Here is an 18,431-nt window from a genome sequence, read left to right on the forward strand (position 1 = left end):
TGACGAGTCTGGTCAGAACATGGGTGATTTTGCAAGATTTTTACAGCAAAGTGGGATAGTCCCTCAATACACAATGCCAGGAACACCTGAGCAAAATGGTGTTTCTGAAAGGCGTAATCGGACTCTAAAGGATATGGTCAGGAGTATGATGAGTAGAACAAATTTGCCAGAATTCTTATGGGGTGAAGCATTGAAATCTGCCATGTACATTCTGAACAGGGTTCCTAGTAAAGCTGTTGAGAAAACTCCTTTTGAATTGTGGACAGGTCGTAAACCCAGTTTAGCCCATTTTAAAGTTTGGGGCTGCCCAGCTGAGATTAGGATTTATAATCCTTATGAAAAGAAATTAGACCCCAAATCCACACCTGGTTTTTTCATTGGGTATCCAGATAGATCAAAAGGCTACAAGTTCTATTGTCCTAATCGTGGCACCAGAATTGTTGAGTCCATTACAGCAAAATTTTTAGAAAATGATGTTGGTAATAGTAAGAGCTCCGTGTTAAATAAAATTTTTGCTGAACCGGATCAAGTTGTGGTTCCGATTCCTGTTGTACAAGAAAAAGTTATTTCTCAGCCAATTACAATAGCTAATGAAGAACCTGAGCATCAAGAAGAACTTCACGTTCCTCCTCCAACACCAGTAGAGTCATTTTCTGAACCACAAGTTAGGAGATCACAAAGGGAAAGAAGGTCTGCCTTGCCTAATGACTATATTGTCTACTTACTGGAGAGTGATTTTAATATTGGGCATAATATTGATCCTGTTTCTTTTAATGAAGCATTAACAAGACCTGACTCAGATAAATGGCTGAATGCTATGGAAGATGAAATGCTTTCTATGAAGAGAAATAAAGTTTGGGAACTTGTTGAACTTCCACCACATGTTAAGGCCATAGGTTGCAAATGGGTTTACAAATCCAAGTTAGACTCAAAAGGGGATGTTGAACGACAAAAGGCTAGACTGGTTGCCAAAGGGTTCACTCAGCGAGAGGGCATTGACTATAATGAGACTTTTTCACCGGTTTCATCCAAGGATTCCTTTAGAATTATCATGGCACTTGTAGCACACTATAATTTGGAGCTTCATCAAATGGATGTTAAGACAGCGTTTTTAAATGGAGATCTCTATGAAGAAGTTTACATGAGGCAACCTGAAGGTTTTGTCGTAGAGGAAAAGAAAAATTTAGTGTGTAAGTTGAACAAATCCATATATGGGCTCAAGCAAGCATCCCGACAATGGTATTTGAAATTTGATGAAGTGGTGACTTCTCTTGGTTTTGTTGAAAATACAGTGGACCAATGCATTTATCTCAAGATCAGTGGGAGAAAATTCATTTTTCTTGTTTTGTATGTGGATGATATTTTACTTGCCAGCAGTGACCTAGGGTTACTTCATGAGACAAAGAAAATGTTATCTGCTAATTTTGAAATGAAAGATCTTGGAGAAGCTTCCTTTGTACTTGGAATTGAGATACAGCGTGATAGAGACCGTGGCTTGTTGGGACTTTCGCAAAAGATATACATACGACGCATCCTAGAGAGGTTCAATATGCAAAACTGTGCACCTGGTGATGTACCTATAGTAAAAGGGGATAAGTTCAGCAAAGCCCAGTGTCCAAGAAATAAACTTGAAAGAGAATCTTTGAAGAACATACTCTATGCAAGAGCTGTAGGGAGCCTGATGTATGCTCAAGTTTGCACTAGAGCAGACATAGCCTATGCAGTGAGTGTCTTTTGTAGATTTTAATCGAATCTAGGACAAGAGCATTAGAAAGCAACTAAGAAAGTTTTGAGATTATTGAAAACGACTGAAGGTTATATGCTTACCTTTCAGCGTACAGATCATCTTGAGGTGGTAGGCTACTCAGATTTTGATTTTGTAGGATGTCAAGATAATCTGAAGTCAACTTCAGGTTATATTTTTATAATGACTGGTGGTGCTATTTTTGGGAAAGGTATTAAGCAAACTCTAGTGGCTTCTTCTAACATGCAGGCTGAATTTGTGGCATGTTATGGAGCTACAGTCCAAGCCATTTGGTTGAGAAATTTTATTTCAGGACGAAAAGTTGTTGATTCCATCTCGAGACCAATTACCATCTATTGTGATAATAGTGTAGCGGTATTCTTTTCAAAGAATAACAAGAGTTCTGGTGGCTCTAAGCATATAGACATCAAGTACTTGGTGGTCAAAGATAAAGTTAAAGAAGGGCAGACAAAAATAGAGCATATAAATACAAAAGCAATGATTGCAGATCCATTAACTAAGGGACTCGCAACGAAAGTCTTTAAGACACATATTGCTAATATGGGCATTGTGGAAACCTTTGATGTTTTTGGTTAGTGGGAGTTATTTATGTAAGAGAACTATATTTTGGCTTGATCCTTTTTACAGGGTATGTAGGCAACCCATATGCTTCGGGTACAGCCTCTTCCAATTATAAAATATTTATCTTTCTATTTATAATTCTGTATTTTGTGCACAGAAATTATAATTATGTTTGAGCATGCATTGCACATATGTCTTTTATTATGATATCATTTTGATCTCGAGATATAATGCATAAAGACATGATGTGAGTCTCTTTTGAGACATATGGCTTCTTTTGAAGCATTTATGAGGACCGATATGAATTAGCACACCTTTGATCACATTTTGGTGCTAATTTCATACTACATACTACCACATTGGTTGGAGGATGGGGATCCATGTCGATAAGGATGTTAGCATTTGTAGCTGTGGAGTGGTCTTACATCGATTAAATGGTGTAACGACTTCCATGTTCAATGTTGATGTTCTTGTTGGACCGGATCATGTATCCAAGGTGATTATCATTTGAGCTATATGTGTGGCCACTTTTGTAGTCTAACCCGAGAGTCGTTTTCAAAACAAAGTTTTTAAATTAATATGACAATCCGTGTTCGCCCAAGTGGGAGAATGTTAGAATAATTTCAAAATATGGGCTTACATTGATTGCATATTTTTGTTTTATAAAACGGGTTAGACGTATGGCTCAGAATGGTACTATGGTTAAGCCCAATATGATGTGTGATCATTTTGTTTTATGGGCTTTGGTGCACCTTGGATGTATAGGATTGAGTCCTATTTATTGTGGTACTTTTGGTATGTAGGCCAGGAAACCCAATTAGGGTTATGGAGCCTTTAATGGGAAGGCTCCTCTATGTTTCCTATATATAGGCTAGGTCCCCCTCTCCTCTCCATATGGTTGATAGCTTGCCCCATTGACGGCTATCTTTTGTGAGGAGCAAGGAAGGGAAGATCCAGCCGCTATTATTCCAGGTGATTGAAGAACGTATTCAATATGTCTTCCGCAGGTATATCCCTTAAACTTGAATACGGTATTATTTTGTGATTCTAAACCTTAGCATGTTATTATTTATGACTAACAACCCAAACCCAAGCCCCACCATCTGGGTGAAAACACCTTACCATGATCGACTCCTGCAACAGCCTTTTAATTTTTCTTCAATATATATATACACACAAAGGAGGGAGGGACAACTGGCGTCGAATCCTTTTTATAGGACCAAGCTGCAATGATTACTTAAAAGCTTGATCCAATGACAAAGATGAAGTACACTAGTGGCCACCCTATAACAAATGCAACAATATAATATGGGGCAGTGCTATTGATCACCGTGAGATCATTTGTCTTGCATGGACATCAGGCAAAATTTAGCGTCCTATCAGCAACTATGAATCGTCGTAACAACAATGGTGAAGGGAAAACTGATGTTTACCAGTTTATTACGTCTAGAGATGGGCATCGGGCCGGGCCGAAAGATCATTTGTCTTGCATAGGGCAAAATTTAGCGTCCTATCAGCAACTATGAATCGTCATAACAACAATGGTGAATGGAAAACTGATGTTTACCAGTTTACTACGTCTAGAGATGGGCATCGGGCCGTGCCGAACCCGGCCCGGCCCAGGCCCACCGGGCCACAGACTAAACGGGCCGTGCCTGGCCCGGCCCGTCTGGCTACCAAAAAATAGCCGTTACGGGCCGTGCCTGGCACGGCCCGTCTGGCAAAAAAAAAAAAAAAACCGTTGCCATAACGGCTATTTTTGGTTTTTACCAAAATACCCCTTCCAACAATCATAAAACGGCTAATTTGAGGGGTATTTTGGAAAAACTATTTGGAGTCCTATAAATACCCCTTTCCTCCCTCATTCTCACCACACCAAACCAACTCTTCTCTCCTTCTCTACTGCTACTATTTCTCTCTTCTAGCAATATTTAGCAAGTGCTCTTCTAGCAATTTAATTTTTAGTTTGCATTTAGCAAGTGTTCAAGTGCTACACAAGAGGAGGTTCTTGTTGAGAAGAGAAGGAGGTTCTTGTTAAGAGCACAAGAGGAAGCTCACAAATCTCGGCTCTACCTCTGGTCCTCTACTCAATTCCTCCTTGTGGTTAGTTTTTATTTTTTGCATTCATCAATTTAGATATGTCATCTTTTGAGGAAAGTCATTTTGGCATTCCTCCTGTTTCTGGGGGAGAAGAAACTAATTCCCAACCCCATATTTCTAGTTTCTCTAGAACTAGTGAACCGAGTGAAGATCAAACCTCTTCTCGTAAGAGGACTAGTGCTGTATGGAATGAATTTGATAGAATTATGGTTGATGGAGTCTGGAAAGCAAAATGTAAAAAATGTGCCAAACTTTATAGTTGTAGTAGTAGTGGGGGAACAGGCCATTTAAAAAGACATCAAGAGAGTCATAGGATGCATGATTCTCGTCTTCAAAGTACCCTTAACATACAAGGGGGATCACTTTTAGGTAATTTTGCATATAATCATTAAAATCAAAGAAAAGCACTTGTAAAATAGATAGTTAAGGATAAATTACCTTTTAGTTTATGTGAATCTTTTAATTTTGAAGAATATGTTCAATTAAACCTACAACCTGCTTACAAAAGAACTAGTAGGCGTACATTTAGAAGAGTAGCTATGACTAACTTTTTAGCAATGAGACAAAGTTTAATTAAAACACTCTCTACTTTAAATATAAAAGTTTCATTAACTTCTGATATTTGGTCAGCATCTGTAGGTAGTAATTGTTTTATTGCTATTACTGCTCATTATATTGATAATGATTGGCAATTAAATAAACGTATTCTTGCTTTTTGTGCCTTTGATTTTCCACATTCTGGGCAACAAATTTCAAATGCCATTTATCAAACTGCATGTTCATATAATATTAATGATAAAATTATGTCTATTACTTTTGATAATGCATCTAATAATAATTCTCCTGTTACATTATTAAAGGACTCATTGCATCCCATGTTAAATGAAAATTTATTGCATATTAGATGTGCATGTCATATCTTAAATCTTTCTGTTCAAGCTAGCATGGGCATGATTCAAGATGTCATTTCAAAAATTAGAAATGCAGTTTCTTTTATTCATGCTTCAATATCAAAACTTCAAGAATTTAAGGAACTATGTATAAATCAAGGTAAACGTTTTAAAAAATTTAAACTTGATGTAATTAGTCGTTGAAACTCAACATATAGCATGATACACGATGCATACCCATATAAAAATTTATTAAGTGCATATATTAATGATCATGGATTAGGCTTTACATTGACTGAAATTGATTGGAATAAAGAAAAAATTTTGGAAGATTTTTTGTTTAGTTTCTATAATGCTACTAATATTTTTTCTGGTATTTATTATCCAACTTCATGTTCATTTTTACAACAAGCATATATGATTAGTCAAAAATTTGCAGAACATAGATATGATGATGTTTTAATGCCTATTATTGAACAAATGGAATCTAAATGGAATGAGTATTGGGACAAGATATGTCCTATGCATAACTTAGCTGCTGTATTTGATCCAAGAGTTAAATTGAATGGCGTATTAATTTTACTTGAGGCATATTGTGAAAATATGATTCAAGATCCTGAACCTGCTAAAATTAAGGTAAAACAACTTTTTTATGATATTATGCTATATATGATGAAAAAATTCGTGGATCTAGATTTTCCGTACAAAGCTCTATTTCTTCTTCTAGTAGTTCTCGTTCGTCATCTATTTTTTCATTCATTGCACAGAGAAAACACACATATGCTTCAAGTTCATCTTCATCTTCTTCATCTTTAAGTAGTGAATTAGAATTTTATTTACGAAATGATCTTCAGTCTGCATATGATGAAAATCAAATAAAGAGTCTAAATGTATTATCTTGTTGGAAGAGTGTTAAAAATCAATATCCTGTTATGTCTGCAATTGCACGCGATATTTTAGCTGTGCCGATGTCCACAGTAGCATCGGAATCCGCTTTTAGTGCAGGTCAGCGTGTTCTTGACGAAAAGAGAAGTAGGATGACTGGCGAAACGGTTGAGATGCTTCTCTGCTTCAAAGATTGGTTGGATGCTGAGGCGAGACTTCAAGATAAAGGTGGACATGATACAACATCCTCTGATGATGATGATACAAACACTACTGAATAGTGAATACTGATGATTAGTAAGATTTTGATCATTTATTTTTATTTCTTAATTTCTTATAATTGTACATTTTTATTTTTTTAATTGTTAAAGTGAGTCATCTCTATTTTTTTTCCTTTCTTATTGTATTCTGGAGGTCAGACCAAGGTCCAAACCTCCCTTCATGTACCATTTTGATTTAAATTAATAAACTGGTAGGGGTCTATGCCAAACCCCCCACCATTAAGGTGGCTTTATATTAATAAATCCTTAGTTCCCAATATTTATTAATTTATTAAAAAAAATTTATTCTCATTTATTTTAAGGGGACGAGCCGTGCCTGGCCCGGCCCAGGCCCGGTTCAGGCCCTTATGGGCCGTTCCGGGCTGGTTCGCGAGCTGTGCCATGCTTGGCCGACGAATCGTACCAGCCCAGGCCCTTATGGGCCGTGCCGGGCTGGCTCGCGGGCCGTGCGTGCTTGGCCCACGAATCGTGCCAGCCCAGGCCCTTATGGGCCGGGCCGGGCTCAGCCCGCGGGCCAGGAATTCGTAACCCAGCCCGGCCCCCTTTTATGGGCCATGCTAGGCACGACCCGTTAGGTACGACCCGTTAGAGATAGGCAATGCCCATCTCTAACTACGACATTAGGTAACTTGTGGGATTAATGAACATTAGCTGTCAATCTCCAGAGGCAATGCGATGCATGGTCAACAATCTTCGTATTTAGTCCTGTTAGGGGTGTAAAGGGGAGCCACAAATCTTTAGTCCCATACTGCTTGAGTAGTGGAAAGAATTGTGCTTATAAGGGATCTCCATTTTCTTTCCCTTACGAGATGCCTTTTGGACAAAGCCATGAGGGGTATCTTCTGTTCTGAAAAGACGGAGGGTCTCCCCAAAGCGGACAATATCTTGTGACGGGATGCAACTCTTTTTTCTACTCTATTAAGTTCAATAGAACTGAGGTTCCTACATTGCTAAAATAGAGGCAGCGGAGGAGATGAAGATTGGATATCCTACGCCTCCTTATCTTTCCATGTAACTGAGGGTGTTTTTCTTTTCTTTTCTTTTCTTTTTTGGGCAAGCATGTAATTCAGTTGTAGGAAGTGGTCGTATAACCTTTTCTGCTTAATCAAGAAAAAATAAAAAAAATATGTGGTGGCAAAACTATGGGATTAGGCCGCCAACTTTGCCATTTAAGATTCATGAAAAATCTTGAGTTGAAAGCGACTCAAGAAAATTTAAGATACTGATAAAGTGTGGAATATAGTTGGCAGATATCACGATGAGTTAGATCATGCCAACCCCGTAGAAGCTAGTAAATTTACTGTCACATGCCCCAACAATCTAAGAGAAAATGCAAGCGAATGGGATCCAGGGATTTTGACTAAAGGTCCTGTGAATTTTCTATTAGAGATAATATTATCTTTTCCTAATTTTCATATTTTGTAGTCGAATAGTTCTACTTTGTTTTGTTTTATTTTATGAGTCAAGGTTTCTATTTTTACCTACAGTTTGTAAGACTCATTTATATAAGAAAGTCCAGGATTTAATTTGTAATTTTGATTGATGAATAGATTTTTCTTTTTAAAAAAATCTTCCCTTTTTCTCCCTATTTTTGTGTTGTTTCTCTCTCTACAACGCTTGGGTTAGGCCCTGCATCGGATGCGAAACATGTTCCAAAATATTTTATTTGAGAAGGATGGTGAACAAACTAATTAAAAAGATCTTGCTCAAAGCTACGCCCAAAAAATTGGCAGTCCAATCAACATAGAACCATTCCTAATTCTGATGAGCCCATATTCTATAAAGTTAGGATACCTTTAAGGTCCGAATTTGCCATCACCGCCATCTTTGGACCCATCCGAACCCCACCTACCCATGCCTGGCGCTACTTTTTTTTTTTTGTGTGTGGTATACTAGCAGCTCACACTAATCTTGCATGAGCATTATCTACAGAATCAAAAGCCAAAGCGCTCTATAATGATGGAGGAACATGTACACCTAGGGTCTAGAAAAACTCTCCAGAATGATGAGCAGCAAAAAAGACGATCCAGTGATCAGCAGCTCTGTTCGTCTTCCGAAACACATGTCCCTTTATCGATCCTTCTTTTCGTCATGCGCGGCCCCCTCGGCCGCTCCGCTCTCTCCCTCTCTCCCAAGCGCAACCCGAGCCCCATCTTTTTCTCTCGTGCCAGACTAATTTACTTGTGGCCACCGATCACATGTACATTTCATGGGTCCATACGCCCCTTAACTGATGAATCGATGCCCAACCCTCCTTTCCTGGAAGAGATGGGAAGAAGAAGGGCTGTGACAAGTGAAAATGTAGCACCTTGGGTGGTCATGTATTGGATTGCCTGCAGCGCTCCCCAGGGTATATATATGTCTACTTTCTTTTTTTTCTGCAACTGGACTACCCAACTGCAGAAAAAATATATAAGTCCCAACTGCAGGAAAGCGGATTACCTCACTCATGCTAACTAGCTGGACTGATCAATAAGAGCTGACCATTCAAAACTTGCCATGTGGCCCATCTATTCTTAGCAAATGTCAACAACTTGGCCGTTTCGCCAATGATTTCCCAGCAAACATGGTACCTAAGCAAATTTTGTTACCGAAAAACGTAGAAGAGATTAACGATTGAGATATGCGGTTTTTGCCTTATCAACTAGTATATGACCCTTAAACTACTCGGCGACGAATTTCGATGGGTAGACTTTTTTTTGTTTTTACTGTTTCATATCAAAGCCGGCGTTGGAGCACCATTTGAAGCCATTCATTAGCCATCCAACTCCACCAAAGCATCATCACGGAAGGGTGCAGTGATCCTATCCGATCTCCCTGATTCGGACGATTAGTCGGGAACTCCAATCACTACTACCAACTGTTGCTTGGGTTGGACCAATTTCCAGTAACAAGTGGGAAGCTAAACCCTTTATCCGATTATGGTATTCACCTTGGAGACCAAGAAAAGTAATTGAATTAACTGGGGCAAAATGGACTTCGGATGAAACAATCGACCCGTAATGGCTCAGCCCACGGCATTTCGTAAAACAAGGTTGGGTCCTTGTGGTCAATGGGCCAAATTTTTTTTGGGCTGGACCTGGGTGAGTGGATGGGTGTACCGCTTCCTTTTTCTTCCCTTCTTTTTTCTGGTATTTCTACTTTTCCTTTTTTCCTTTTCTATTTTTTTTGATGTTTTTTGTTCACTCTTTATGCCCATTTTATGCCTAATGTAATGACCGGTGAGCATTTTCATGACCGTTTAACTCAAAAAAAGAAAATGCTTAGGCTACTAAGGGGATCCTCAACCAAAAAATAAACGATGGATCTCTTTCATCTCTAATATAGGAAAGTTATTCGATAAAAAAACTGATAAAGTTAATCTAAATGTCGTTCTCATTGTGACTAGTTCTTATATTAGTGAAAGGGCCCAGGCATAATGAACACTACAAGAAAATATAAAATAATTGAATCCCCCCAAAGTTAGGGTTGGACCATAGAGGTTCGGCGCTTCAATTAGGGCCATGTGTATATGATATAATAGTCATAATTGGATAAATGTTATAATATATATGAGATAATGCACCATATGATATTATATGAGATCTACCCAACTATGATCTATGAATGATACTCAGACAACCATGGCCGCAAGGCTGGATTTCTTTAATTTAATATCCAAGTGGAGAGGATCCTATCTCAAATAAAATACGGAAATGACCCATACCTCTTATAGTCCCACTGAGTTACGAAACCTGGTGCCCCCTCTTCCTCAAACAATGCAATCATAAGATTCACTCACCAAAATGGTAAATGCTGGCTATCCATTGGGCATGTTTCCGACCAGCACAATGATAAACATCTTTTTGATTACTTGTAAAGTATTTGGCAATTGATGATCATTGGCATTCGATGCAAAATAGATATGTGACTCTCTTTTTTTTAATAAATCGGATAATTTAAATTAATCGAGTATAAATACATCCGTAGAAATCAGAAAATAAAATATCAAAAAACTAAATAAAAAGATTCGCCGAAGAAACCTATAATATAGATTTCGTATCACTTACCACATAAGATGCCATCTAATCAACTGCACTAGTATTGAAGATATGTGACTCTTCAAGACAGCCTTATGTGATTGGTATTTGTGTAACACTAATGTTCCATCTCATTTGCCTACCCTAATAATCTCGGATAATAGTTTTCTAGTTTAAGATGCCGTGTGCCTGATTTACGCAAGACCTATCGATAAACTATATGATAGAGGAAGATAAGGTGGAACTTCCCTTACTTTATGTAATAATAGAAGTGGTTAACAAAATAAGAGAGGAAGCAAGTGATTAAAGATCTTGTTTTGGAACAAGTCATCGGAGTTGGTGGAAACAGTTTCCACAACACAGCTCATTGCCGCACCCTGAATAAGAATTTATAAATGTGATACGTGGAAATGATTAACTTGTGCATGTCATGATTCATGGTGGCCGTCCTTTTCAGTTTGAGAAAGCGAAGCAGGAATCGGTCGCTTGGTTTAAAAATGAGGGTATTGCTTCGCGTACTCTCGCAATGCATCCCAATCTAGTGTCAAAATGAATTTTGTGCGTCCTACATGGGGTAGGTGATTTATTAATTAAGAACTTTTTCATCCATTTTACCCCTGGTAGATCATCGAAAACCAGGATATATTATGGGGTGCATATATACATATTTCTCTAAAACTAATTTCATGTCAACAAATTGATCATTGAACTTTCTTCTGCTGAGATACCATGAATAAATCGTTATTAGTTAATAATACCAGGCAGTGATTTGTTACATGTTATCTTGAACCATCACAATCATGAATATGGTACAGCTATGTCTTTGTAAATGGGCTTTTGACATTGTTGAATTCAGTCCATATAGATGGCTATATTGGATTTAAATATGGAAAAAAAAACTACTTTTATCATTTATATCACCAGGAGACACTATTCTTTTTTCCCACATAAACTTGTAAAAAAAAATCAAGAACAAGAAAAGAGAATTGTTTTCCTACTTGTCTTCACAGTGTATAGGGGCAGCCTTTATATAGTGCTAGAAGGCTGACGAAGTTTGGTAAGGCTGACTATGTTTCGCACAATCAATCACAAATCAATTGAGGTGAAGTTTGGTAGGACCAATTAAGTTTTGCACAATCAGCCTTTATGGAGGCCAACTATGTTTGACACAATTAATTACAAGATCAATCAATAGTTCTACAATAATTCTAATAAAATTGAGGCATGTGTTTGATAGTTTTGGCCTCAATGGCAGTTAACCTGCTCCATCTTCTTACTAGAAAGTTTTAAAAAATTGTCCTGCCTTATATTAGTTGTATATTTCAAATATTATCACAAATCATTTGGAGTAAGCTTAATACCTGTTTAATTATCAAAAATAGATCCACATGCCTATATACTCCACGATTATAGACATGAAATAAGCCTTAGAAAACCTTAGAAAACCCAACCTACCCGGTTGGTGTGAGACTTGGTACTCGGTAGTCTAAATTCTTGGGCTTTAACGGAGAGGGCAATCACTTAAAAGGCCAAATTTCTGGAGCCTGGGATGGCACCATGTATCCCCTTTCATATCATCCCTCCCAAACCGGAGGTGAACCGATCAACCGCCACCGTCTCAGGGTTACGTTGGGTCCCGCCACAGCCAAATCCGGCCAAGTCTTGTCTTCAATAGTAGAAAGTTTTTTTTTTCTTTTGAGGAAAAGGAGGCTGAGAAAGAGCCACCTAAAGTGACGTGTAGCTATTTGCAATCAATGTGTTTATTTATAAAGGAGATAGCAAGATATAAGAGAAGAAAAATTTGCTGAAAACAAGCAGGTTGAACCCAAAATTTTTAACAGAAGAAGCCTTGCTGAAATAGAGAGACTGCAAATTGACAAGACATAACTAAATCAACAGTAGAAACTTGAAGAAGAATTACTTAGATAAATTATGGAAAACTTCATGCATCGTTTTCATGAGAACGGCAATTTTGTACGTGTCATTTTCATCCGGATCCTCCGCATATATTTTTGGAGATTTTTACCATTCACCTTTTATCTCCCTCCTGGTCCTGGATTACTACACAATATCTTTCATGTGGGCCCTATAAATCGCCTGACCTCAGTCTCTATGTGATCCATGAGCCGAATGAAATGTCCAAGGCTGGCGGCCGGCGGTGGTGGAGCAGGCGGAGTCGGCATCGGCGAGGGCGAGGTGGTCGGCTGGTTGGGCAGAAACATTACGGAAGAGGACGGGGACCATGGAGAGGCTCCGGTTGGTGGGGAAGTTGGTGGGCAAACAGAGGGAGCAGTAGATGCCGTCAGGGCCGGAGACGGACTTGGCCATTACGGGGGTGGCGGCGGATGAGATTTAGACGACTAGAGAAAAGGAGTCGTAGAGAGCTGCGAGCGTGGTAGTGAAGCAATGCACGGGAGAAGTGAGGGAACGGCAAGAGTTTTATTGTCCTTCTCAAGAGATAGTGTGTAGAATGAAGAGTGAAGAGCTATTCCATTATCGGGAATTAAACTTGAGAGATCGCATACACAAACTAGAGACAAATTGGATTTAAGAGCACTTCGTTCCATAAAAGAGGCAAAAATTGTATTATTAATATGTTCATAAAAAAAAAAAAGAACATCTTCATACAATGCATGAGAAGCTTGAGCAGGATATATTTTCTAATTTTAATTCGAGCATTATCTGCTAAAAATAATTCTTAAAATTAAGTTTAATGATAAATAAATATGTTAGAATTATTTAATTATATATAGAGAAATCTGGTTAAATTTGATATATCTCCAATAAAAATTTATGAATCCCGTGAGAACCAAGTATTTGCTCATCGAAAATTTTAGATTCAAGCAAAATTTAACATGATCTAATTGGTTATAATATATGTATCGTATGCTGTATCATAAGAAAGTAGTTATCATAGTGGAAAGACTGTCACGGTGGATAGAACTAAGAATATAATTTTTTTTCTTTTGGGGTGAAACGTAAATCATCTTTTTTAAGTGTTTTCGCCTTCTACCGACGTCAAGAAATAGACGGGGAGCCATCGGGAGAGGGGGACAAGGCTTCGTGGTGGGGAAGGGGATATCGACGGATTTTCCAAGGGGATCCTTCTCAACTTGAAATTTTTCACATTTTTAACTTTGACTTTTGACTTTTCCAAACTCGAAAAAGATGAGAGATCCAGGTCCAAAACTATGTATAGTGTATGCTCTGAAGGCGTCTTGTGTAAAACTTTTTGTGAATTTTCTGAATAAATTTGTAGTAAAAAATAGTGACTTGGAAAAAATAGAAAATGAGTAGCCATTATTAATCTCGGAATTAACAATGGAGATCCAAAGATGCTATCTTTCTGCGGATAAAATATCGCTTCTTTGTCTTGAACCATGCTGACGTAAATATGAAGGCAGATACCATGCGCCCCACCACATCTATTTATTATCATCAATCTTTCAATAGTTTGTGCACCCAAGAAACGCCTTCTACCCCACTCCATTACTCGTTTCAGTATTTTAGTTCGCAGATGTGCTCGCACGTCTTCTCTTTGTAGATTAATAGGCCAAAGAACTCATCCGTGCGTCACTCGTGGGACCTAACTTCTCTCTCTCTCTCTCTCAAGCCGGCGTTTTACCACCTCCTTCCCCCACCTCCGCTCTCTCTTATCTCTCTCAGCTCGTATCTCTTACCTCGTTACTCTCTTGGTTTCGGTTCTTCCCTGCTGGGAGGAACGACCGGCGATCGTGAAATTAAGGGCTCGGACTTAAACCACCGTCATGGACGGCTGTTCCAACGGCACCGATCCCAAAGATCGTGGCATCGCCACCACCGACCTCAAGACCTCCACCCGCCTCTCCTCTCCTTCCTCGAAGAAGCGAAGGTTCGTCTGCTGTTCCGCCGGAACTCTCACAACCCGGCTCTCACCTTTCCTTCTTCTAAGCTAAATTTCTATTTTTTATATATTAGCAATTGCTAATTTTTTATCATAATTTCCGCAGCCGGCGGTCGGTTCAGAAACGAGTGGTGTCCGTACCCAGCGGCGACGGCGCTGTTCCGCCTTCCGATTCCTGGGCCTGGAGGAAGTACGGCCAGAAGCCGATCAAGGGCTCCCCCTACCCCAGGTACTATTGCCTCCCCTCTTCCTATAAAACGCCTCCGGTGCACTCTAGATGGACGCAGTCGGATCCGGCCACGGCGCGCGACTTCTTGTTTTACTTTCTTGGTGACTCGCAGGGGCTACTACAAGTGCAGTAGCTTCAAGGGGTGTCCGGCGAGAAAGCAAGTGGAGAGGAGTCGCTTGGACCCCGCCATGGTGGTGGTAGCATACGCCGGGGAGCACAACCACGCCTGTCCTCCCCCAAGAAACCGCCACCACCAGCACCACAGAAGTTCCAAGCCTCGGTCGGTCGAGATCCCGACCTCGGGCCAGGAACCGGCAGCGCCCGACTCCGTCCAGACAGGCCCCGCCGATCCCGACGAGAAGTTCTCCGATTTGATCGCTGACGAGTCGTCGTCCCTCATAACGCTCGACGACCGCTACTTTCTCCCCGACGCCGGATCTACTTCCTCCACCTCTCCTCCAGATGCCGATGACGCCCTGCTCTACGGATCCGTATGTGTCGCCGGAGGCGCCGCCGCCGCCGCGGGTGTCGCGATGATGTTCGCGGACGAGTGCGAGAGGTTGTCGCGGGACTGCGGCGGCAACGACGGAGGCGAGGAGGAGTCGCTATTCGCGGACCTGGGGGAGCTGCCGGAGTGCTCGGCGGTGTTCCGGCGAGGTTTCGTGGAGAGGCAAATGGGAGGGGAGGAGAGCCAGCGGTTCACGTTGACGACGGTAGCCTGCTGCAGGAGCAGCGGATGACATGATGGCATCATCGCTGCGTTGCCTTACTGGACTTGCGATTGGACAGATAGAGCATTAGAAATTTTCTTGATATTTTACTCGTCGTAGGTGTACGGAGGTTAGCGATTACCTTTTCTTTTCTTTATTTTCTGAAAAATTTCTATCAGCTAAGGCTTTTTTGTTCTTTCGTTTTGCTTGAAAAATTCGAGGAAGGGGAGAGAGAGGAAAGGGGAGGGGTTTGCGAGGCAGATTCATGTCGTTGTCAAGAAACGGTGATAGAGTCGGGGGCGTTTTCTCGTGGCGGTTAGCGGCGGTGGCCGACCTTAATTATGTCGTCAGGAGCATCAGTTTTTCCGTCCACCTGCTCCGCGTTTATTTTATCATACAAAGTATAGCGCGCTCACTACGTCACCTCTATTATTGGTTCCCAAACATTAAGCTGATTGATCCCGGTACGGGTGGTATCTTGCGCGCGATCTTCTTCCGAAATATTGGCTGTTGGATCGTATCCTCCACACATCTCAAAGCATTCTAAATTTCTACATTATCTGCACAAATCTCGAAACGATCATTGCACAATTTAATGGTGGATTTGGGTGGAGGAAGAGGAATCCTCTTTTCGTGCATGAGATATAGCCCTGTCTAATTGATCATGCCTCAAAGAGACATGGTTTACATTGTAGCATAGGAGGGAGAGTTCACAGACTTAGTTCTTCACCATGCAGCGGATAGAATTCACACCAAGTTACTACTTCTGTAGGTGGATAAACTAATTCTCCGGGTGCAATCTTTGGAACTGCTTGAGGGGCAGCAGTTGATGAAAGAGGATTAAAGTTGATTTCTATTAAAAGATGACATCTCGTTTGAGAAGTATCGAGTACTATGCTCTAGACGTAACACCATTACATTTTTTTCATAAATATGATTTGCTCGTCAAATTTGCTAGGCACCCTACTGGATCTAGTGTTGCCGCCATTCATCAACTTATGCTCGTAGCAAATAATACCAAATGCTTCCAATGTTTAGAAAGTGAATGCATTTAAAAACACTCTTGTTTAATAAGATGTGCAGGTAAATCTCGGATGAGCTGAGTACAACCGTCATGGAGGTAGGAAGAGGGGATTTATGAAAGATTTTTTCAGAGGGCCTGGGCTACTTAAAAATGTAGCCCTTTGAGAATAAACTGGTCATTATAAAATGAATTTGTTATACAAGTGATAGCAGCAATCTGAATATGACCTCTCTCTTGCGAACATACTTTTAGGATAACATCAGAAATGGCTAAAAGTAATTTGTTCTATGACATCGAGTGTTGCTAATCCACTACTACTTTTTAAAGGGATCGATTTGGTGTCATGGTGAACACCATTAAAGACCGGATGCAATTAAGTCTCAATGATATCAATTTCATTATTTATTTATCATGTGTTAGCATTCAAAACTATTTTCCCTCTCGTTCACTTAAATCATTTACGGATTTACCATCCATTCGATTCAGCATCCAATTAAATAGATGGTGGGATCTACTTCAATAATTTTTTTTATTATGTCCATAAAATCACCTTTGATTAATGGATTTGTGATTTTTTTTTGAAAGGAGACAATACCTAGACAGCATCATTGGATTTTAACCACTATAGCCTCGCGAATTCTATCGCACTTGGAGTGCAGTTGGACACATTTTGCATGTGCCTAGAAACTACTTCTCAGGAGGCAAAAAAGGAGTGCGGAATCTCTGCGCAGGTACAGCTCACGAAGCGTTGGCCGTAAAATGCCAACGCAGGGCGTGACGTGGTTGATAAAAAACAGTGCGGATTCTCTGCGCAGGTACACTTCACACGTTACACAACTTCTACTGATGCACCTCCACCGATAGCCTCTCTCTTGTATTGCATGCGCGCAATGTATAAAAGGACGTTATAAAGGAAAGCCAAGGGTCCCAATGAGAAGCTGCGGAGGAGGAAAGGAGGAGATGGGTGCCACCAAGTGGGACTCTGGTGGTAAGAGGGCTTAAACTTCACATGAGTTGTTCGGATTCGAAACGCGCGGACGTCGATTAAATTAGGAAATCGTATGCCCCATATCCAGATGGCTCTGTGTGGATATGCTTTCCTTCCATCAGTACTGCGGTGGCACTGGGATGACATACTCATACGTGGATGGCCCAGTGAAGTTTTCCACAAGTTGGAGGAGGCACACGAAAACTTGCGACTAGCATCGAATATTTTCTGGTGAAAAAGAAGGCTAGTGGGGGCTGCTACATGGGTGGGATTATGCCTCTTCCCCTCCTCTCCTATTCTTTTATCAACAAAAGAAGAAGAAGAAGAAGAAAGAAGATCGGCATCATAGGGGCCCGCGGCGGAACTTGGAGCGGAGGAAACGGTGGCGCGCGAGGACGAGGGTGAGGAGGCTGGCCTTAGTTTCCATGATCAGCCCACCCACTTACCGCTTCGAGACCCGTGCAGGCGGATGAATACTGAATACGGAAAACTTTGAGAGCTGCGCGCTTTGAGATCCAACCGCAATCCTTGCCTTTAGATCTGCTTGCATGTCGACAACGTTGCGTAACAGCATCATAGACGGCTTCTTGTCGCCTGATAAGTAACACGGCGGCTTGGTACTCGCAGGCAGAAGGAAATGAGCTAACCTAATTAGGGATCTGATCCCCAGATTTCAAATGGTAAATCACCACTTTAAAAAGATGCTAACGTTAAGATGGGCTGCTCATTCTGATTACATAAATTTCTTTCTTCTTCTCCACACCATTTCTTAGCTGCACGATATACAAGAAGGAACAAAACAGGGCCGTGACCAAAGCTCAGTGAATGAAACTCAAATTGCAGTTATTTCGACTGCACTACTGGACTTCAAATTGATCTTAGAAACTGGAAGCAATTCTCCTGGTGAACGGTGAACCAACGACTGCAAGCACTAATAACAGTAACTGGACTGGGCGGTGGACCAATTACAATCAACCAAATAGATTAATTCAAATAACTTAACAGTTGTGCACATTACAGAACCGTTATGGCCGATGCATCCCATGTTTGTTTTCATAGACTTAAAGCAATGTTTTCTGTTCTGTTTCCTTTTCTT

General features: G+C 40.4%; 1 protein-coding gene across 1 annotated transcript; it reads left to right on the forward strand.

Moving 5' to 3' along the window:
• The first annotated feature begins 13,959 nt into the window (after window positions 1-13,959).
• LOC103713754 (putative WRKY transcription factor 65) lies at window positions 13,960-15,752 on the forward strand. The gene is made up of 3 exons (XM_008804491.6): window positions 13,960-14,372; window positions 14,491-14,613; window positions 14,726-15,752. The coding sequence occupies exons 1-3, from the start codon at window positions 14,269-14,271 to the stop codon at window positions 15,351-15,353; spliced, it is 855 nt and encodes a 284-aa protein (XP_008802713.3). The 5' UTR covers window positions 13,960-14,268; the 3' UTR covers window positions 15,354-15,752.
• The last annotated feature ends 2,679 nt before the right edge of the window (window positions 15,753-18,431 follow it).

The sequence above is a fragment of the Phoenix dactylifera genome, chromosome 12 (assembly GCF_051530095.1).
Source record: "Phoenix dactylifera cultivar Ajwa chromosome 12, Ajwa_hap1_PhDact_Kaust_v1.1, whole genome shotgun sequence".
In the NCBI taxonomy this organism is placed as follows: domain Eukaryota; kingdom Viridiplantae; phylum Streptophyta; class Magnoliopsida; order Arecales; family Arecaceae; genus Phoenix; species Phoenix dactylifera.